The sequence below is a fragment of the Rhea americana genome, unplaced genomic scaffold, assembly GCF_003343005.1.
Source record: "Rhea americana isolate MKP2758 unplaced genomic scaffold, rheAme1 scaffold_53, whole genome shotgun sequence".
Lineage (NCBI taxonomy): Eukaryota > Metazoa > Chordata > Aves > Rheiformes > Rheidae > Rhea > Rhea americana.
The window spans coordinates 4,727,175-4,751,521 of NW_028186679.1; the positions used below are offsets into that span (position 1 = coordinate 4,727,175).

The following is a 24,347-nucleotide window of genomic DNA, read 5'->3' on the forward strand; positions in this document are numbered from 1 at the left end:
TAGGTCTGTGCAATTCTGTTTGTTTAAGGAAATAAAACACCTGCCTTCACTTAACTGCAGTCAAAACTTAACAGGGATATTAAGACAGTTTAAATTTATATTTGGAATAGAGAATACAGAAAAACTGCAAAAAACAGATTCTTTCTGAAATCATTTGATCCAGTAATCAGCTGATTCAGACCATTCACAGGTGAATGTCAAGGATGCCACTACCTCACTGGTTCATCTCCCAGACTTCCCTACACATATTGTTAGGTTTGGCAGAAAGAAATAGTTTTCGTCCCTTTTTTCACCTGTCAGGATTACAGGGTGCATGCAGTAGCTGGGTCCAGTGTGTTAAGGTCTTAGCTGACCTGGGGATTACAGTATTGTCTGCAAACAGAAAAAAGAATGCAAAGATCAAAGTAACTATTTCTATTTCTAAATAGAAAAGATAACTACTGTACATATTTTTAAGAAATATTTGATTTGCTTGATGTGTTCTCACCTTTTATGGAAAGGTTCTCGCTCAATAAAACTCTTTTTGTCAATTGTATTTTCTTTTAAGTCACTCAGTACAAGTAAAAATGGGGAAAATATTAAAAGTACAAAATTTGTCAAATAAACTTGGCACGCTTTTAGCCAAAGGATCAGGATTTCCTTGAATGCTGATAAGAAAATTCAGAGGATTTTACAATATTTTTTTGGTTTATGTTACAAAATGATTGCTGAAAGTCCTGTGAGTARGTGATCAGTATCAAAATAAAAAGCTTTTCAGCTGTTTCAGCCCAACTATTACAWAACAGAATTATTATTACATCAAGAGCAAATTCCTAAGATTTAGTAATCTGTGCTTTTGTCTCATTGTGCCAGTTCTGGGAACTAAGGAGCTGCCTGAAGACGGACAGGCCCTTCCCCAGGTAGAGCTCYGTGTGGTTACTTCCTCCTTCCTCAGGGTTCTGGCAAGGTGGTTTATTTTTTGGCTGGCAGTGTGCTAATTTCTATAATTAGCACCTGACAAACTTTAGTATGCAATATTTTGTCTTCAGACACAGATGCTACACCTGGATTATAACTCTGGGAGAGATGAAGATGCTCCACAGGAAGACATTTCATACGCAGGATATGTAAGAGAGAAAGTGCCGATGTACAGAGAAAAGGCATATACCACTCGATAGGAGAATTTCAATTCACTGTAATACTTTCTAATCTCCAGTGTTTAAGGAAAAATAAAAAAACAAAAATGCATGCAGGTGACAGTGAAGCATAAGACAATCTGCAGGGAAATCAGTATCCCCGTTCTCCATCATGGCAATCTTCAAGAGTTATCACTGAGGATCACCTGACGATAGACAAGGAGTCAACATCTGAGCACACCTAAATGCCACAGCTAGATTCAATGGAAAAACAAACCCTCCCCAACACATACAATGATTCAGACTGTTGAACCAAATATGCAATTTGAAAAGGGTGTTAATAATATAACTCCAGAGCTGGTGCAGGGAACACTAAAAGACAATTTACAAATTTTAGAAATAGTTTAGACCCTAAAGCCAGGGCAGTATATCTGGATTTTATATATATATATGTGTACGTATATATATATATGTATATATATGTATGTACTTATATGCTAGCTGTAATCCTAGCACAAAGAGAAAGAACAAAAAAAMCCCTTTAATTATTAATATTTGAATATATAAGATTAAAATGCCACAAGCATCCAGTTGACTTCAACTGATCATTTCATATGACTGCCAAAAGCAAACACAAAAGGTGGGAACATGACAGATTTATTTTTAAATTAAAACCCTAGAGAAAAAGATTTTTCATTATTCAAACATTTTATAAACAAGGCCTCCAACTTCACAAAGCATATATGAAATTTCAGTGGGAGCCTGTTCTGTTTAGGTTGCATATACTTGTGCTGTTTGTATGTAGCTCTCCTTATTGCTTTTTAATGAAATGGAATGCATTAGTCCTGAAGAATTATATTTCCTTTGATGCTTAGTGTTCTCATCTCATATTTTTTGTTCGTGACATCACAGTCGCCTGGTTTGGAAAAGACTATTCTTATCCTCCATGTAATAGAGAGACTATGATGCTAGAAACGTGAGGAGCCAAAAACATGTTCATGTGGAACAAGAATTCTGATTTCATGAATTTTTTTCTTAATAAAAAAGGACAAAGAGAAAACAGAAAAATAATTAATGAAGCAGACTTACTTCTGAACAGAAACTTTAGGAAAGAGTTTTCCATGAACAAATCTTTAGAGATGCATTTCCATCAATATCGTATAYTTTCTTTCACAGCTGGCTGTGTCTCATTTATTCTGGAGAACTGAAATACTTAGCCCATYTTCTCACTGTCAAATTTACCCAACTCAAGCAAACTCAGCTTGATACCGTATTTGCCTCAGCATCACTTTTCAGACAGGTATTGAGGTAATAGATATGAAACAACTTCCTTTATACTCTCTATGCATGTTTACATATATGTCTCCATATAAGTACAAGCTTTTGTCTTCACTCCCCACAAACCAAAGCTAATATACCCTTTCAATGTCCTTACCTTATCTTTTTGACTACTCATCAAGGCTTTCTTTTCCATTCATTGCTGTATCTTTCCACTCTTCCTCTTTATCTGCAACTGCTTTTGCATGGCTATCAATTCTTGGGTACAGCTATATAGCCTCTGTATAGCATTCTCAACTAACCGATATCACACTTGCTAATCAAATCTAAAAGAAAATTCTTAGGAAAAAGTAAAAGTGGTATCACTTTGCCTTGCTCCACCAAGTTGTAATGTGCAGTGGTTCAGCAGCTACTGCTGCACCAGTGCAGCTGAGGTGGGAATCTCCGAGAGCAGCAGAACAGGCAAACTATTTTTCCTCATGGATTAGATGCATCTGTCTTGTCATTCTCTAGGCTTTGTTTTTCAACCAAATCATGGACCAGATGTTTCCAAGCACTTTTTTTCCCTTGGATAGGAGTACTGTTATCACTCCTTTTTCATGGCATACTGTGTTATATTTAAACAATCCCTCCACTTTTACTTTTTAAAGCTAACCCCCACCATCATTTCCTCTAAAATCCAGTAGATATAAAAAGCACATCTAAATACAAACATATTCAGAAAAAAAAATTTTCTCACTTGAAGACATTGCCCAGAGAGCATGTGGAGTTTCCATCCTTGTACGTGTGTAAAACCTGACTGGAAAAGGCATCAAGCAAGTCTACTCTGACATTATTTAAAGTTGTATGCAAAGTTTCAGTGTTTCTCATCAAAAATGTATTGCAAGCAGCAGAAGTTAGCATCCTGAAGACAAAAATCAGATTCTGAGAAAATATTTCCACTATTAAAAAGTAACTTTTTTTTTTGTTTTTATGAAATACTGCTTGATAATGTGCTGCTGGGGATAAAACACTTCATCTGCACATTAAAACAGATCATTTTTGAGTATAACAAAGAACTCCTTTTAAAAATGAGGAGAAGACAAAAAATAGGCAACTAAATAGCCCTTAGCTTTTCTAAGAAGAATAAGCAAAAATCCCTTCTCCTGATTCAGTTATAACCTTGTAAAATCAATCCTTCCCTAAAACATAAAAGGCAAGGTCATCTTTTTTACTTTCATCAAGCAAAACAAACATACAAAATAATTCAATTCCTATACTTAGGGCCAAATCAACGTTTAGATACACAGCCACAAAGACTACCTTTATTAATTGTCTATATATAAAGATTCCTTTAAATCCTGATCTCCACAGCTCACCTGGTTAGATGGTATATATTTAATGTAACTGTAAAACCATATTTAATGAAGATTTATTTCTAAGTTATAATGTGATTTTTTAACAACAGGGTAGTGAATATAATTATATTTTCTGCTTAACAATAGACCCTTCTTCAAGGTTCATCATTTACACTCTTTTATATCAGTTAGTGCAACTCCTCTTTATTTTGGTATACTACATAGAAAACATCTGTATAAAATAAAACGAAGGACAAGTACTATGATGAGTTTTTATATATGAGCCATGAGTTGTACAATTTATACGTAAATGTAATGTAATAGAATTTGTCTGGCCAGTATTAGAGTTATATATTACCAAGCAAGTACAAAACACTATTGTGTTTTCAGGTTTTCAGCACTAGTATGATCTTTGAAATCTCACCTTTCCATTTCAGAGACTGAAAAACACACATTTCCCAGCATATTTGTTGCCATCAATACTGCTTTCCTAAGTTGCCAAAGATCTGTGGTCTCATTTTTTAAAACAAATCAAGCAAACATTTGAGGAAAGCACACATACAATAACAAATAATTTGGAAATCAGACCATTGTGTATGCAAAAAGTTTGGCTATTATTGTTCAAATTATCATGATTTGTATGTACAGCCATGGTAACTGATTGCTGCTACAGAAGGGATCTCAGTCATGTCAAATAGGAGCCACATTTTCAGAAATAAGACTGGTTGTGGCATTTAAGACCAAAGTGTAGCCAAAGTGCACATCCTGGAAGTAGTAAGAACAGGACAAACATATTTAGTATGTTCCCCAAATACTCTCCCAACCAAATAAGAGAAGCAAATGCAAATGGCTTTCAGGCCCAACTCAGAATTCAAACACTAGTGAGGATCAGGAGAGTCAGCAAGCTGGAGTTCACCCAAATAGTAAGCTACACATGTCCCTAGAGCACCATTGCTCTGCATTTCATTGCAAACTCTTGCTGGGAACAAAAACAATCAACAAGACAAAAAACAAGACATCCATCATCGTATCAAATCTCTCATTAAAGTTAATACATTCATTATATATCAGCTAAGAAAAGCTGTTTTCACTAATGTATTTCTGTTAACAGAAATGACCCTCCTCTCCTGGTAATATACCAACACTGTTAGCGAGTCCGAAATACGTTGCAACCTAATCTAGACTTGTATCTGCTATTATCTTTTCTGCCACATCTACTGATATCTCCACTGATGAGTTCACCTTCTCAGAGCTCCTGAACCCTCTTAGCCACATACTACTGAAAGCAAGTCAGGATGACTTCCTAACCATTCACAAACAACAACAGTGCATACACACAAAAATATAAAGCATCACTGAAATTTTAGAAGTACTCAGTGTATAAAATCTACAATCAACTTTAAGCCTCTTTAAATAGTTGGAGTTTTTTTCCTCTAAGCAACTACAAATTCAATATGTTTAGTGCTAACACATCACACAGGCTAGAGGAGCATATACAGTCAAATATTTCAACCAGATTGCATTAAAAGCACAGAAAAAAAAATCTCTTACCACTAATAAAAATACTTTTGAGACACTAGATTCTCTTCTATCAATATACCTCAAACTAAGGTAGGACAAGAAGTGATTTCTGATTTTACAGGAATGTAATGAAACCATGAATCAGCCTATTGCGATCTGCCTAGACCTTTTTCTTTTAAATTGAGTTTCTCTGAGAAGGCCAGAAAAGGCTTTAAACTCCTAGTCATATTTTATTTAACAGAAACTAGAATACTAACATCTCAAGTAAAGAYTGGAATTCACTGTGTAAGACAAATAGAAATAAAAGAATATATTAGAAAGGTACCCCTTCTCCACTGTATCACTGAAGAACAGATATTCACTTCAGTGCTGCTTGGTGACTTTTAGAGTCACGGTAATCTCCACACGGTTACCTCTGGGCGTCTAGGAAGACTCTTCTTTTCYGGCATTTCAGAGACAGGGCAGTAACCACACTCTGCTCTTTTCAGGGTTTCCTTGCTGGGTCACAGGCAACTTTATTTGTGCTTCTCTTTCACCAGACCTAACCTGCAATCTAGAAGAGCAGTTGCCCCCAGTAGAAGGAGTTATCTCTACCGAAATATCATCCTTTTTAAGGGAATATAAGCTAAGAACTGAGAATGAACAGATAAAAAGCTAGTGTTTTTTCCACAGTAATTTCTAGTTTTTCAGGTTTTTTCCTCACAAATGAAAACTGGGACACCTTTACATTTTTTGTGTTTAAGGAATATTTTTGATCTTTTCATTCTTTTCATGATACTGACATGTGAGATTTTCAAATATCATGCAAAAGCTTATCTTATCCTCTGTTGTTATATGTATGCTTAATTCCTTCAAAATGTTACAAAGCCTTGAATGCTATGGATATCAGACTGCTGATCTGCCAACTCCTTTTCTTCTCCAGTTGCTGTTCTCCAGTCGTATCCCAGGAGAAAATTGTACAGTTTTCAAAAAGCCTCCCACCATTCCAACATGCACTGTTTTTCTAGTATTCTTGAACTGAGATTACCTATTCCCTTGACACAAGCACATACAGCTCTTGGAGTCATGTTTGCCCATTAGTTAGGCCATTTTCATTTCTGTGCCTTCACTTCAGTCACCTGTGCATTGCACCAGAATTCAGCATCATATTCCTTATTGAATGCTAAAGGAATTATTTATTGCATTATCCTTAGTCCTTATTATTAAATGATAATAGAAATATTTAAAATGATTTATTATATTATCCTTAACACTTTATTTATTGTCCTTAATCTGTGTACTGTCTTCTCAGTACTGAAACTTCCTTTGCTTCCATCTTATTTATGTGGATGAGAACCACTTGCTAATTGGTTTCTTTCCATTTGCAAGATCTGGTATATCTTCAGCCTTGATAATTCTCTTGTATCCCCAAAACGTCAATGACTCCCCCAGTTTATTGCCTCTGAAAGAATTTTTGTGTTGATGAATGATTTAATCTGTAACAATGATTTAATCTATCGGCTGTATGCTCTCTAGATATTCCTAACTTCTTTACTTTCTGACTACCCACTCCATTTCACCTGAAACAATTCCCTAGGTTTTTAGTCTCCTTTTGCTCTTTCTATGTTCCAGACGTTTTTAAATGTCTGTCTTAAAGAAATTCCAAGCTTCTTGCAGCGGCCGTTCTCTACAACAGGGGAGATTCTTTGGGAAATCTACTATTAATTAGTTGTGCTTTTCTGAGAGCTAAATCAAACTACTCAAATACCAAAGTGCCTGCTTTTGCTGATATGCTATTTATCACATTTCTTCAGTCAGTAAACGATAAGCCCCTTGAAATTCTCTCTGCAGGCTTACTTATTTGAGTTACCTAGAGACTAGGACACAAGCCTTAATATCTGGTCAGGACTAAAATAGATACTCTGATAAAACAAGCTCTTCTTCAGTAAGTTGGGGAATGCTGTGTCAAGATCCATAGAAGCACATAAAGGATAAAAACACGATAGAATACAACACTGTTTTCTTTGAACTTCAAAAAAGTCTCCTGTCATTTCCCAGGGGGAAACAGAGTGATATCTTTTATAAATCAATCCCATCAAATATCTTGAGACACCTTTTAATGACTCTTGCATTCCACATCAGAAGTATATTCATTATTTGTGTTTCAGCATATAGCACTGCCAGAAAAAAAAGTGACAGTAAATGTTTAGTTTTGTTTGCCATAATTGGAAAATCAGTCTCCCTTTCCCCAAATATCTGGAAAAATAACATTATAACAGAGATACATCTTAAGTTCAGGCAAAGATGTGAACATGACCTTTAAATCCTGTCTGAGGTACACAATGCCTGCTGCATATAAAGTGTATTTTTTCATAATATAGTGTGGTTTTAAATGTTAGCATGAAACATATTCATGTGAAACAAAGGAAACTTAAGATGTCAGGCAAACAGGCTGTCCCATGTAATGATGGATGAGAAAAGTTCATCCACATGAAAAAAGTTCATCCACAGAAAGTTCTATTGGGTAAATCATTTTCTTCTCAAAGCACTGTTCACTCAGTGGTTGTAAATTAAAATAGGGTAAACACACAGAAACTTTTCAAAGTGCATTTCCCTTGAATGTCATTATGTCTGTGGGTAACAAAACAGTTCTTCCAGCAGTCCCTTTCCCCAACTTCAAACCACAAATCAACCCAATGAACCTTACTGGCATAAAGGAACAGCATCTCTGATGACACAGGTTCCACCATTTCTGCAGTATTCTTCAGGACAATCTACAAACGTAAAGGTAAAAATATGATTAAGCTTTCCTCTCCCCATTACTAAAATTATCATTGCTTGACTTTTTAAAAATGCTGAGTATTCACACCTGTCATTTTAGGTGCTTAGCATTTGAAAACTCAAACTTTAGACCTTGACTTGGTGATGTAAGTGTCAAGTTATAAATACATTAAAGTCAACGTACTACTCTTAAGCATAAAGGAGTCACTTTCACGTGAACATGATTCATTTTTTCTGAAGTCAGAATTTCATTTGACTCTAGAAATGGAGCTTTTGTCACTTACTGGATTTTCAAACAATGAACATATGAACATATAAAACAAGAAAGAAGTTGAAAAGATTGATCTAGCATGTATGTTCCTCCTTAAATCTAATATTTTTATTAAYAGTTTAAATATAGAGGTGGCAAAAGAACAATTGTTTACTCCTGTATGATCCATCTTCTAATTAACAATGCCCAGAATTGTAATGCTCAGAATCATATGCTTGTAAGCAGAAGAGAAATCAGTCTTGAAAAGAGCAAGGTGTTTAAGAAGAGGGAGCTGTCAGCCAAATAGATTATGAACCTTTGACCCTTTTACATGCATTTCCACATGATCAGATTCAGTTCTATTGAGCCAGTGACACAGCAAGAAATACTCAAAATCAAAAACGAATCTCTTCAGTCTTTTGTAGGAAGAAAGTAACTGTTAAGGCATGTATTGTCATAACTGGCAGGGTTTGGGTAGCAGGGCTGCAGGGGCGAGCTGGGTGGGAGGGGCCATGAACCCTCTTGTGCCGGTCACAACCATTCCACCTGGCTCTGTAAGGGAGGGAAACAGCCTCAAAGCTGACCAGACACACATGGTGCCTCTGCTCAAGCCTCTTTAAGAAGGGGTAGTAGATGTGAGGGCCAGAAGACACAGGAGACATGAAAGGATGCGTATGAGAGGAGACATGAGGAGACATTAAAGTGGATACAATAAGAAATGTATATGGAGACGTGAAATGGAGAAAGCAAGGAGTAGTGGACACAGCTGGGGACATGGCTAGAGGCACACTCTTGGAAGGAGGTGCTCTATGCTGAAGGACATATGCTCCTGGAAAGACTGCAGCCCATGGGGAAGCAACAGTGGAGCAGGGACGCCTGAGGGGGCTGCAGCCCATAGGGGACCAATGATAAAGCAAGGACACTCCCCAGGGGACTGCAGCCCACSGTGGACCAATGGTGGAGCAAAGACACCGCTAAGGGGACTGCGGTCTGTGGAGGACCCATGGAAGAGCAGAGACATCCCCCAGGAGAGTGCTGGGGCAGAAAAAAATGAGCAATAAGCAGGGAGTAGTGGCAGAAAAGCGTAAGAAGCAAGGAGTGACAAAAATAAACCAGAAGGCACTGGCCTTTCGCCAGCCATCCCCTCACCGAAGGGGCTGGGAGGGCCTGGCAGCAACCTGCGGCAGAAGCAAGGGAACGGAGACAAAGAAGAGGGAGGAGAGGTGCTGGACTGGAGCGGAGCCTGGGGAAAGCAGGGAAAGGCCCTAACTGTTTGTTTAATTCTTTATGGCTTCGTATTTCTCAATATCTGAATCAGTAATTAAGTTTTATTTTAACTGGCAAATAAGCAAAATTCCCTGGGTCGAAACTGTTTTGTCCACAACAAATACAAATACCTTTCCCTATTAGACTGCATGACCATACAATTTTACTTTCGTTTTTGCCCCCAATATTGCAGCAATGTGTAACCACAGAGTAGTGAATATTCTTCTAAATTTTCGTGTGATATTTATGCATCACAGGATTCAAAGCAGTAAAATAAATTACATTTAATTTTGTAACTTCAGCGTATATGCCATATAAAATTGTTTGCAGAGGCACATAAATATTGTGCTATGCAGTGTGAATATCTGCAGTTCTAAGAGGAAAGAATGAAAAGCAAATTACTTAAAAGCTCTGCTATCTGAAAAAAAAAAACAGTGGAAGGTCTGTAATTTACTGTCAAACAAGTCTATTGGTTTACATTCTACATATTTCTACCTTGAATTACTTCCTGAGCATATTCCTTTTCATTTAAAATATTTCTTATAAATAAAATTTACCAAGCATGTATTCACTCTGAATTGTAAAATAATTAATTCATCATGTTAAAGTATCATTGCTTCTCTCAGATAAAAAACCACATGTATAACAAGCATATATAATAAACACAACACTTCTGGTCAAGTTTTGCTCCCAGAGAGACCAGTGGGTACCTAATCCTAGGAAGTGAATGTAAACCCTAGCCTTCTAGTTTTTTTGTGAATAACACTTAACATATTTTAATAAATTACTGTACATATTAAATTTTATGAAATATATTTTACAATTATATTCTATAAGTAAAAACATATTTTAAAAACAGAAGGTTAAATCTTCAGCTAATGTAACTTTACCAAAGTGAGAGGAATACTGATAACACAGAACAGGCTCAAAGTTCATAACTGTCTTGGGGAACCATGAGATGCTCTGTATCTAAATGTTGTAATTTTATAAAATCATAATCTATGTTTTTGTTAGATTTTGTTATAAAAAATTAGATTTCATATCCGATATATATTATTGTCTTATTTTTATATACCTCCATTATTTCACTGTTGTAAAAAAATCCTAAATTTTGCAGGAATTGAATTGTGCTAAAACAAATTCTATATATTTGCTTTATTTTCCAACCTGGATTTGCATTATAGTTTTAAAAAATCTCAGTAATCTCAGAAATGCTGAACTTACTAAAGTGGGTTACTCTCATGGCTAAAATCAAGACATTGTGCGAGTATTCTATCTCAGAAGCTTTTTTTTTCTTTCAAACAATGTGTATGTATCTTAAGAAACATCCCTTATGTACTTGCCATGCTATGTTATTTTCCATTTTTATTTCACTATTTTTCTGTGTGATACTTTCTTGATGAAAATTCATGCTTGGCATAATCTGATTAAACTTTAGCAGAGGGACTTAAATCTAGTTTGAGGACTACTTAAAAATTTATTAATAAACCACTACATTTTTCTGTTTCAAATGATATTTTTATGTAAAACTAAGTACCTGAACAGCTGGATTCATCAGGACTGAAATCAGCACAGTCTACAACACCATCACAACGCTGGGAGACTGGAATGCATTGATTAGTTGACACACATAACAAGGAGCCTTTGAAACAATCTTGCATGGCTGGAAATAAAAGGAACATGACAGTTATTGTCAGCTCTATTTACTTTATTCACTTTAAAAAATATCAGATAACCTGATCTGTGGTATAGTATATAAACTATGGACTGTGGTCTATGTAGCCGCTACACACTTTCAYCCTCACAACTTTACCTTTGAGTAGATAAATAGGCAAATAAACACAGATGAGAAATGTTGCAGAAGCTGAATTTTCCCAGGTTAAATTTCTGAAGTAGAGGAAGGAGTATTTACTTATAGAAGTGACATAGTAAACTGCAAAACCCTAGTGAAAGCCCATAGAGAGTCAGGTGTAATCAACAATCAGGCATAGCCTAGTGTTGAAATGATGGAATTAATTTTTAAACACAGAACAAATAAAATTCATAATGTTATTCCCTTTCTTACAAAAAAACCCCATCAAATACTATGTAGGTGGTTATATGTGAAGTAGCAGAGAAGTATTATATTGAAAGATCTAAACTTGCAGGCATTTTTCATGCTTAGGCATTCAATTGTGCTTGTCCAGAGGAGTTGTGAGGGGAAGATCCTGACAGAATCACATAAGCCTCCAGGTAATTCATTACTGATCACTGATCTACAGGATGTACCCAATGGCTTTGCATCTTTCTCTGGAATATAACATCATATTGTTATTTTATCGAACACAACATTCTCTTATGTTGCCTTAAGCTATTATTTTTTAAGGCTTTTGTTTAAGGTAATATGAGCTGAGCTCTCTCACAATGACACTTAYGCAAAACAGGGAGAACTCTTTTGACTACACTGGAGTTAGATACAATTTCAGAGAGAGAGAAAGAATTAAAGACTGTTAAAAATGCCCCAACGCCACATCTAGATTTCATTTTTCCTGGGTACAGGAGCCAGTGTACATTGCAATGGGCCTCCCAGGTTGTACAACTATAGGATGCTCCACACTTTAATAGAACCTAATTTTCTGGCCTATATTTATTACAACAATATGTTAAATATAAATTCTGAATTTCAATTTTAGATTCCAACTATGGAATCAGAGCCTTCCAGCTCTTGACAGTTTAGGTATTCTTACAATCACCATGAACTCAGGTGACTAAGGATTTGTGGGATTAAAACTTTTAATTATATTGTTACACTAGCTAATTTAATTATACTAAATCTGTACTATACTAAGGACTACAGAAATATCTGTAGAAGAATACCAGCAATCATAAAGAGAAGCCACTTGCATTCCCAATTTTAATTAATCTTTATGACAAATTAAATGTTTGGTCTGATTTTAAACAATTGCTGTAGTATTCTAGACACGTGTTTACCTCAGGACTATATACTCAGAATCTCTTTAATTGACTGGGAAAGGCTTGATATTGAAGAGGGAATTTGTTGGAAGTTGACAGCAGCCTAAATGCAATACCATGACCAAAAACAATCTCCTTTTCCGGCATAGGCCTCAAAGAAAGATCTCCCTTTTGCAGTGATAAATATTTTTTAAAAATGCTAGTGTTTCTGAATATCTCAACTCTGGAGTCATTAAATCAAGACACTTAAAATTCTCTTTTTCAGAAAATTCAGAATATCAGTCTATTAGGCTATCGCTAGATTGTCACTCAAAATCAATTGTTTTTTTTTGATAATGTTGGTGACTCCTTTCTTCCTAAATGGAGTCCACGCTTTGTCATTCACACATATGGAAACATATTTTTCCTGTTCTTCCTTTTATACACATCATACAGCATGTCATGTCATGTAGCAATTGCCTAGCTTTATCTACTCTCCATTCTCTTGAACTCTGTTAGTCTGGCTGAATAGCTCTTGGCAGACTGGAAAGAAAAAAGAAGGGAAAAAAAATAAAAGAGACAGATTACAGCATCGTTCCAGTCATGTGGTGCTTTCTGTGATCCAGATTTGTAGCATATCCTGCAATCTCTCTCTTGTGATCTTGTCAGCTTTCCAGAAAATAACTAACAATCCCATGCCCTCTACTGCACTTTCCTAAGCAAATAATAATCTTACACTTATTTTATTTGCAATCAGATCCAAATCCCAAACACCCTTTGCAATTTGGGGGATGATGTCTCAATGATATTTGAACCAGTTTTGTAAGTAGTCATTTGCACACAGATACTTGGTCTGTGAGCAAAATTACACGGTCAGCCTAGGGTTGCAAGGGAAACAAAATTGTAAATTTGACATAAATCATGTTTTTGAACTCAACAATTTCCCTTATGTGCTTTAGGCCTTTTATGTCTGCACATACACTCCGAGGACATTGCAAACTATGTGCACATAACATACTTATGGTTTGTCTGGTATCTGTTGTGACTAACACAGCAGAGATCCAGCTCCTGAGCTTTAACTTGTGGTGAGGGTTGTGAAAAGAAAGGAAAGTATCAATTAGCCATTTTTTCTCTGGCCAGTCCTTGGCTGACTGCCGGACTCATACCTGACAGTGAGGCAGAAGAACTGCTAGTTACTCTTGATCCATTAATATCTATTGATCACCAGGATGGTATAGGTCCAACTAGTTATTCTTTACTTTTGTGAGAGGCCTTCAAGTATTTTTGGGGGATAAAGATATTAAATGGAGCACTAATAAAAGTGAACATATTGGAATGAAAGTACCAGCTTTTCACCTATGTTTCATTTTGCGGGTTCAAATTAAAACTATAGGAAAGATAAAAAATCGCACTCCCTTTGAAAATACATAATTTTTAATGTTTATTAGGTATTTAGAATTTGATGACTATAACAGATACATATTGTTGGGCTACAGAGAATGAAGAAATCCCTTTTTATTCATTTCTATTAGCACTGAAGTCAGATGCTTTTGGGGAATGTGGGAAAGTAATATATGCATCCCATTAATGTTAATACATTTGTTTTAAACCTTTACATTTGTAATCAGGTAATTAAAAAGAAAAAAAAAAAAAGATTAGATAAAAGTGGTGAAATAGAGTCCCTTCACTAAAATTGGCAATGAGAGCCAGCCCTCGCTGGCTAAGTAGAATACCTATAACTGGAATATAATTCCAAGACCTTCTTGTTAAAACAGCAAGTAATAAAATCCACCCTATTTGTAGGTATAATACAGTATTAGCACAATATTATACTATCTAAATATTGAGTGAACTCTACGGAAAACTCTGCCTGCATAAATCTCTAACTCATGGAGAAGAGCATTTCTGTGGTAGAAGTAGTGGCTGTACTAGATATCTGACTAATGCACTTTCTGTTTGTTTTTCTTCACGTTGGCCTTCTGTTGGGATTTTTACGTAATCTCCACAGAATGCATTTTACCAACTGGTCTTCATCCCAGAAGATAATTTTCTTTGATAGATTCTGGAATTCAGAAAGCAGTTGAGCTTTTTAAATGAATTTAAATGAATGATATTGCAAAGGGACATTATGGCACACACAAAATGGAAGAAGCTGGTAATTCCTAAATTTAAACCTTCTAAAATCAGCTGGAAGAATAATCAAGAGAGTTTTGCCATCAGCAAACTTTGAATCGATCACTTAAAATAACAGTAGCATGGAAAAGTAATTGAAAGTGAAAGAAAATTTCTCAAGCTCTGGTAAAAAAAAAAAAAAAAGGATTTAAAAGGGAAGATGTGGAACAAAATTTTACTGTTTGCTTAAATTTGATCAGCACCAGAAAATGATTTTGCTACTTAAATCTTAACTATCCTATTCTTGTTTGTTACTGCTTAGAAAGAAAAAATCATTTTCAGGTCTCCAAAAAATCTGCAAAAAACCCAATCCGTATGTTAATTACAGTACACGCACAGCCTGGACATACTTGCACAGCACTCTATTATTTCATAGACTATGCAAATATTTCAGTAAAGTAAACTAAATTTGTAAATGAAATATTTCCTTCTTCCCTCCCTGACTTTCCTCTACTGACAAATTTAAGTGACATTTCACATGTTAAAAGTAGGCAGCTAGAGAAGATGAAACGCTGCACTCTCGTAGTATATACATTTAAGTTGGAAACTGTTGTGCTGTTGTGCAATAGCAATCAACTTGGCTCTGATTCCATTCCAGACCACTACTAACCACTTACTTCTTGCTTTGCTGCTCAGCAAATATCTTCTTCAGAGAAGAACTRTGGTAGCTGCTCTTGTATTCCTATCTTGTATTGTCAAAATTATATATTTATATAGTCAAAACCGAATTTAGGAGTATCAGTGAGGTTGTAGGTTTGAATAAGCTTCCACCCTGCTCAGAATTTTTGTTCTTGAAAAGGCCAGGACTTAATTTCCCCTTGTTCCTTAGGTATTACTTTAAAAATCAAAGGCAATGAAACAGTATTTCAGTTGTCTGGGGAGTACAGATACTCCTGGAAGTCTTGGAGTTTTTGGAGTRTATGTTAGCTGTTGTGGTCTGGGGTTGGACTCTACACCTACTACACATACAGCAGAGAGGCCTCTCCCAGAGCATGGGTTGAGGAGGAGAGTGGGGTGAATGAAGGTTAATGAAGATATCTTGGGACCTTTGGGATATATAGAATTTAAGGTGAGAGATATCCTAGAATCCATGCCTCTTGCCAACAAAACCACAGAGTTCAATTCTAAATGAACATTCCTAGAAAGGCATGCAAAGATAGTTTGCAAAGTTATATATCAAATATATATATATATATATATATCCTAATCTTTAAAAGGAAATGGCATGTATGCCAGCCTGTATGTATAGCCAATAGTTTTGGTACAGATGATTGAAAACTTGAGTATACAGCCTACAGCAAACTCATATTTTAATATTTTTTGGTTTTTATCAGGATGAAAAATAAAATATTAAAACATTTGCAGAAAGAAAAGCTTGTGAAAAAATGTTTGTACATGTGAAAAACTACCTTTTCCATACAGCTAATTATTTAAGTCTTCCTATAACAAAATGTTTGGCCTCAGTTCATCTACCAATAATGAAATATTTTGAAATGTGCAGACACACAGTTTTGTGCCCATCTGAAACTCCACGGTACGTCATGACAGACAAGTCTGTGTCCTGTATTTCTTGAGAGCCTTTCTTCCTGGCTGAGGCAGAGATTGCTGCTACTACATGAATAAACTTGCTTTCAAAATCCTTGAAAGGTCAGGATTGCCCTGTGAGTCACTGAATAACAGAACTGTAAAACTCTATATCTGTCATACTGTAAACAGATGTGAACCAATGCAAATGCAACTGGCTGGTCTATRGGTGAAAGTGGAAATGCTTCCAATTATTAACCGAAATATAATGCAAACCTTTTTAAGCATTTGTCATAGTTGGAAGCTAGGAAAAAAGAATATGTAAAGAAATTTATTTGCAGATGTAGAGCTTCTTTGCAGATAACACATTATATACAACACAAATGATAATATTCTTGACTAGGAAATACTGAATTCTACTCTTCACTTCTTTATATTACTCTTTTTTACATTTTTCACACTATTTCAGGGAAGTAAGTTAGCATGGATTTAACTACAGCAACGAAAGTAACTTACGGCAGCCAATTTCATCCTCGTGAAGCTGGCAGTCAGGCACACCATCACATTTCAGGAGGGATGGGATACACCCTTCTGAAGGACACAGGAATTCAGTTTGCTTGCAGAGCCCTGAAGACGCTGTGGTAGGGATCTTCGTGGGACAGTTCATTTCGTCACTTCCATCTGCACAGTCTTCAGTCCCGTTGCATTTTGCAGTGAGGGGCAAACACTGCTGCACATATGCACATATGAACTGGTCACTACCGCAAGCTGGAGGGTATGGATCAGCTGGTCCTAAACAGAGAAAATGAAGCCCAGAAATTCCTTTCTTTTTGTTGATTCAGTTCCTTCAGTGACCATCTAAATGCCTTTGAGATGTACACAGAGATCACTAGGAAGGCAGCTAATCCTGAGAGTGAAGAGTTAAAAAAGAAAATACATAAAAGCACAGATCCTAATAGAGAACACACCATTGAAAACATTTTGACTTACCATACTAACCCCACTGATGTTGTTGCAGTATTTTCTTTCTATAGACCAAAGGTAGTATTTATTTTCATCGTACTGTTGCTTGTGCCACACAGGTACAGGAGGGTTAATACTAAAGTACTGTTAAAACTTGTCTTTCAGCCTGTTTCAGGAAAAGGTTAAATAATATTCTTGACAGCCCTCAAGTTACAAACTTCCTCTATTCAGTGTTGAATAGATAAAAACAAAGCAAGCGATGTAAGTCTAGATSAACGGAAAGCTATTACCCACAATAAGGTCTGAACATGCCACAGAGTAAGACAAGAGATTTTTGTAAAGTAACAACAAAGGTTTTACACTGATATAGTTTATTGTTACTCTGATTCTGTAGCTTAGTTTCACTTGAAAGTGAATTAAATCAAAGACTAAACAGATAAAGGATTCCAGGGTACAATGGAAAGAAAAGAAAATTTATCTTTTAAATTTAAGACTTCAACTAATTCAAACACCTGACAAAAGAAGAAATATTCCATGTCTACTTGCTTAGCTGGAAAAATTTTTGGAAATAACTTTCTGTGATCATTTGTACACATAAATTTGCTTTAGGGACACTTGAGTCCCTCTTTCCTTAAAGCAAAATCATTGCAATTGAATTTTACTGGCACAACCATCAGAACTGTTTATGGAAACTGAATTATACAAAGCTGTCTATGCTAACTATATTGTTTACACCATCCATGTCTCCTATGGGAGCAATGTGATGGATTCTTGCAATTTTTGACTGATATAGAGGGAAAAGAGAAAATCTCTAGAATTTAACTCCACGTATTTAATTTTTACTAGGCCAGTTTGTGGTATATGAGTAAACAAAACAATATCATGATTGTTAGAGACAAGGAAAGACAAATTAATGTCACCAATCCTGTAAAAGCCAGCAGGATTTTTGCTATTGTCTTGGGCTGAAGCAGAGCAAACCCAGTCAGCACAGCCTGTTTTAGCTTGCTTTTTGAAACGATGCAAGCATTACTCTCTGACCTCAGAAGTCAAATGTTATTGCTGCATTAAGCCATGACACGTTGTAAGGGAACACATGGCTGCAAAATTTTTACTATTTTTAACCCACTGGGTGTAGTTCGTTTGTGTATTCCGTGTTATCACACTGGGATTTTACAATAGGAAACCTTAACTGAAACGTGAATGTCTAAAATACCTGCAGCATGAATAGCAATAACATTTTGTCCAAAAATGAACTGCTAATGCATTCAAATAAACACAACACATGCTATAAATGCAATTCCACTGGGCTGGAAAAGATGTACTTCATCTGTACTTCATCCAGCGGTCATATATAAACACGTTAGATTCGAGTCCCTCATGAAAAATTTGTATATGGGGCGATATAAGGGCCATGATGAGATAGCAATGAAATGTATGGGAAGTCACTGAGAGAACATATTTATCTCTATTTATTGATATAAAACKGGTACTCTTAGAGATAGAGTAAATCATGCACAACAAATGTTTAAAAAGACAGAATTGTAATTACTCCTTCTGTTACTTTTAATGATACTCTTTCTCACAGTGCCTAGGAGGCATATAGCCAGCTCAAATGTCTTAAGCTTGAGTCAGTTCCACCTACACGTGCTCTTTCGTAGTTGCTTTAATTTGTCTGTGTTTATTCTGATATAGTGGAAATTGGTCCCATAGACTTTCTTAACAAATTACAACTGCTATACTATTACATCTATAAGACATTTGCCTTCTCTAAGAGCACTTGTTTATGCTGAAGAAAAGACTGTACTTGTAGTACAGTTAGGAGTACTTTTTTACCCAATTTTATTCTGCATACCTGTCATGTTCATGATACGGTTGCTAATAGGTTTCTATCACACTTTGTTCTGCAAAATTTAGTTATGAATTTTGGATTCCACTTTTAAATTCRATAATGCCTGAATGTGTTGTTTATTTCAACATTTATGAATCCAGTCTTCAATGTTATACTATCTTCTGTCTTTTGTAGYATTGATCAGTTCAGCCTGATGGTCTCAATCAGAGCAAGTGCTTGTGCATGTAAATGATCCTATACTAAATTCAGTAATTAAGCAAATGCTTGAGTACTTTTTTGAATGGTGAAATAATTGTTTTTTTGTATTATAATTCCCCGTTGTTGTTAGAAAATAATGAACAGCAACAAGTTCTGACTTGCATACTAAATCATTTTAGCATATGCAATATTCATTGAGAACAGTAAAGATGTCTCCAATTTATGCTAGAGGTTAAATCAGGGGTAAGGTTATCCAGCAGTCTTATTGTGGTCTGTTTTATGTTTTCACTACATTAATAAAAATCCAAAAAAATAGCTGGGAATCAGCAAAATCATTTTAGATCAGAACAATAAATAAAATCAGGACATATCTCAAAGACTTTATGAATACCACCTTGCTTATTAATTCACACTATATATTAGTTAGTTCATATCTGTTTGACTTCAGATCCAATAAAGAAATTGTGCTCTGGATGACATTCTAGAAAATATGATTGCCAGGACCTATAAAAACTGTACTCCTGGGTATAATTTAGTTTCTCTATATGAARTAGCTTATAAATGCTTTTATTAAGAACAAATTAAATATGCCTGGTAAAAATTTTGAAAATTTATAAAACATTAATTTGCATATAGCTAACAATTAAACCTGACTAATTAAAAGTATGCAAATCCACAGAATGATTAATTCTAAATTGAAAAGAAAACTCAAGCAGCATTATCATTAATGCCAAACTAATCACTTGCATTCAAAGCTGCTATGTAATTATTTATATTAAGCTCATCATTGCAGTATTTACTATTGGCATGTTGCGTTCTTAACAGTAGAAATACTCATTCTGTTTTCTTGCCACTGTAATTTGGTTTGCAGCAAAAAATTAACTAGTCCTAATGACAGACTCACAATAAATATCTTCCAGTCTCCTGAGCTGAGCAGTGGGATACACATCTGATTCAGCTTTAGAACAGTAAGCTTATGCATACATACAGATACTATAGCCACTCTGTAGATATATATGAAGTTGTGTAAACAGAAGACACTTTCAGTGCAACTCTGACTATCCACCTGTGGCCSATGGGGCATTTCAGTCACTTAAAATTGTTGGATTCAACAATTGCCTAACCCTGGCATGTCAGAAAAATGTTTCCTTCACCTTTCTCCAAATGTGGGAAAGATGTTCCTAACACAGTGCTCATCTCCTGAGTGTTATGCAGGTCTGATTTTCAGATCACATTCAAGAGTGGAAGAGATACTGTGCAGGCTACTTAAAAAAAAAAATACCAACAATAAAACAAATAAAAAACAGTATCTATTCAAGCTATTTAACGATTCGGAGATAAATCTAATGAAATGTATGGTCTCTGAAAACCAGGACTGGATATCCCCAGAAAACGTTCAGTATCAGCACACAGGTGGAAAGTAGACTAATTAAAAACAATTTCAGAGAAAATAACCTCTGCTTTGCTGAATACTGAGTCTGGATTTAGATTTGCATGAAAAACAGTAACAAATCGCTCATGCTCTATAAAAGTTAAAGGAACTATGATTTTTTTAAACTACCAGCAGAGAACATGTCCTTATTTATCTTTCTTTACGTTCAATGTTCAATTTTACATTGTGTGTGGCAAATACTCTAAACTAAAGGAGTTTAAAATGGTCCATAGATCATTTATTTGCATATCATAAAACAACACTATAATTAGGAGCCTCTTCATTTAGCTGTGTCATGTGAGTCATAATCTAGGGACCCAGCTGAGCTACCTTAAAAGCATCCTCACTTTCAGAAGTGGAATTGAGGTGTTGAGGGGGCCACAAAAAACAAAGATGAGGCCAGTGTGAAAAACAAAAGTTTTGTATGCACTGCCTCATGTACTACAATAACTACAGCTGTATATACCTTTATTTTGTTGTCAGACAAAATGAGAGCTTCTGGATAGGCTTTATTTCAATGTGCTAATCATTAAAMCATCTATTACACTAATAGAGCTCGTAGGCTGTTTGGGGAATAAGGAGTCTTTATAGTACGGAAAGTGTTATGTCAATGAAGTGCTCATAGTCAGGGATATAATTACATATTTGTGGCATGGAGATTTATAAAATGCTTACTCTTGTTTGATGAACATTTTCTGTATGTATAAGCTTTTTTGTACTGTTGTCTTTTGTCATCTGTGGAGTGCAATTGGCCACATGGTACTGATTCTGATTCCTGAATATAGCCAAACTTCACAAGYAGACACTGTAAACATTTTTCACATGGATCACAGGAATTCAGGCACAGGAAACCACAGAAGCTATTACCCAAATGCTAATATAAAATAAATGTTTGTATTATGCAGTCCTTAGCACAGCCAGAAACATACAATTCTGCTTAAATTATATGAAATGCTACTTCCATGCTATCTCTTTCTTTTCTGAATTGCTTATTTAGATACCAAGATCTCCAGTGCAGAGAGTAGGTCTCCATTTATATTTATGTATCACCTATAACAGTGAATTCTATGTAAGACTAGGAGCCATTGGCATTAAAATCAACACCAAGAAACATGAAATAATGTTACCACATGCTATTATGCAGCATAAGTTCAATTATATCAGAGCTTGCTCTAAAGCCCGTTTAGGTAAAAGGAAAAGCTCACATTGATTTTAATGGGCCTTGCATAACACCCTTGAAAACTAACAACCTGTTATATTTGCATGAGTTTGCCTCCAGTTTGCTTACTAAATAAAAAAAGAGATCCCATTAACTGTGGCTAACAGAGGCAAAAAGAAAMCCCTCCAACGGTTTTCATTAGACCAGAGTATGAATTAATTACAGCCCATTCCAATGCATTAATTAACTTGAATTAGGTGGCAGTCTTCACTTTCACTTTAGTACACATTGGATCAGGGTATGCAATCAGTTCATCTGAGCTGGCTGCAAGGAAATAATTTTGTTTAAAAAAATAAATCAGACTGAAGTTGTTCAAAATAAAATGTTAATTTCAAAACTGGAAAAAGTAAAAAACAAAAGCAAAATTGAGCACGGCAGGACGCATAAGCCGATTGAATCATCCCCTTGTGAGAACAAAGAAGTGTCACTATGGGGCAGGGGGCTGAAAAGGAGCTCAGAGACTCTGCGACAAAGTCAGAATTAACAAAAACTGAACATGTCCCAGTGACTTCAAAGTGTCATCAGTATTTGTTATACATGTGTGCAGAACTGTGCTTGCTTTTCTTATTTTAAATGGTCATAGTTTGTTGACAAGCAAAGATAATGCAAACCAGACAAATAATGTTCTGCCAGTAAAGTCAACTTCCAGTCTGAGAACTAATACTGCTGGATGGAATACAATTTCATCTCTCCAAGACAATATCATGAGATTATTCCACTCTAAAATTATTACTCTCCATTCCTCCAAGGAAATATTTTGATTTTCATGAAGAGATTTAGTAAGACAAAATATCATCTCTTTGATTTTGGGGCTTGCTTGCTTTTTGGTGTGAACAGATGGGTTTGGAGGACACAATGTCCACAGAATTTGTAGACTCACTGTCAACTAAGTTTGTTCACTGGAAGACACTGAAATAGGATGGTTTATCTCTAAGGTACTATAATCACAATTTTTTGTCAAAATCGTGCCAGTAAAGAGGGTAAAACATATTCAGGAAGTTTCAGGGGAGAAACTAATTAACTAGAGAAACTATTCACAAAATATTCCCAATATCACGGTCTTCTCTCACTGCTAACTTCTTCCTCATTTTCCTGTTCCTCTCCTTTGCTCTGAAAGGCAGACTGCCCCAGCAGCTCCCACTGCAACCATCTCTTGTTCTGCAGGAAAGAAAGTTTCTGAGCTCTCAAACTGAGAGAAATTTCTGTTTTGCTGCAAGTGTGAACAGACAAGATTCCCCTGGCTCTGCAACTTAAAGAAATTAGAAGTCTCCTCTACATAATTTTCCCATGCTCTAACACCTTAGTATTGACAAGTCAGGAAATTAACCCTTTCCACATCTCCTGTCTGTAGGAATTTTAGAGATGGATTATTCTTTCTTCCAGGTGTTTAGGAGGTGAATTCTGTTCAGTTGCAGAATTTTCTCACTATTGCCTCATGCATGCACATGCGCACATGTGCACACACACACACCCTTTARCATGATTCCCCCTGCACCACCAAGCTATTTTTTGCACAAATTGTACACAAACATCTACTGTCTCTTGGGGTTCTTCTCTCTTTATTAGATTCAGGCGTGTGTTATGCKTTCCTGATCAGATCTAGTGAAATGGGATCTACTTGAAGTGCTAGTTATAAAATTATCTGTAAATGGAAAAACTTCCAGCCTTCTAGACTATGTGACTATTTGGCTAGTTTGTTCCATAAAGCTTTTGCCGGCCTGGAAATTTAGAATCTGTATAGGAAAAGTATTTTGGAAATAAAGTATTTTGCTTTTTGTTTCAATACAAGATTTTTTTATGAGTAGTCTGAAAAACAAGGTCTTGGACATTTAAAATCTGATAGCCAAAATTACTGGAGCTATTTTATTTCACTGACTTTTTAATGGGCAAGTAAATAGCATTATGCAATAAGAGGTAATTATTGTAGTAATTTCACAAATATTTTTGTGAAATATTTAGGTACTGTAGTGATAAACAACATAGAAAACCCATAATAGAAATTAATAAATCTGAGGTGTACACCTCAGATACACCTTCAGAGGTGTATTTGAATAATGTGCATGGAGAACACAAAAATATTCAATTTTTTGCTCTTACAGGGAGTTCTCTGAATTGAATAAAGGAGAGGATCTTGTGAGTAAAATGGTATCGAATAATGTGATTAAAGATTATGTCATTGTATCTGAACATAAAGATCTTGTTAGGAAGCAAATATAATTCTTTGGTGGCAGGAAGAACGAAGGAGCATTTACAACAAAACAAGGTTCAAAGAGTGTATTCCAYGAAGTAGAGAGAGATTAGGGGGGAAAATATCCTTAATACACGTTGCAGGAGAAACAAATATGTTAGCCAATATTTTACAAAATTAGGACATCCAGTTTTATATGTCTTTCTAATCAGACTTGACTTTTGAAGAATGGCTACTCACCTTAAAAGACACCACAGAGCACCTAAAGTTATGGTAGCTCAGACTAATGGTTTGCCTTTAAAAATCTTGGCCAGTAACTTCAGCTCATTACACTCACATCTTTG

At 35.6% G+C, this 24,347-nt stretch overlaps 1 protein-coding gene across 2 annotated transcripts in view; it reads right to left on the bottom strand.

Annotated features, from left to right (window-relative positions):
• MALRD1 (MAM and LDL receptor class A domain containing 1) overlaps nucleotides 1–24,347 on the bottom strand; it is a 278,483-nt gene that overhangs the window by 40,106 nt on the left and 214,030 nt on the right. For both annotated transcript variants that reach the window (XM_085318263.1, XM_085318262.1), the window contains 3 exons: nucleotides 16,671–16,946; nucleotides 11,065–11,190; nucleotides 7,938–8,004 (listed from right to left, as the gene is read on the bottom strand). In XM_085318263.1, coding sequence (XP_085174389.1) covers nucleotides 7,938–8,004; nucleotides 11,065–11,190; nucleotides 16,671–16,946 — 469 coding nt within the window. The remainder of the gene's footprint in view (nucleotides 1–7,937; nucleotides 8,005–11,064; nucleotides 11,191–16,670; nucleotides 16,947–24,347) is intronic.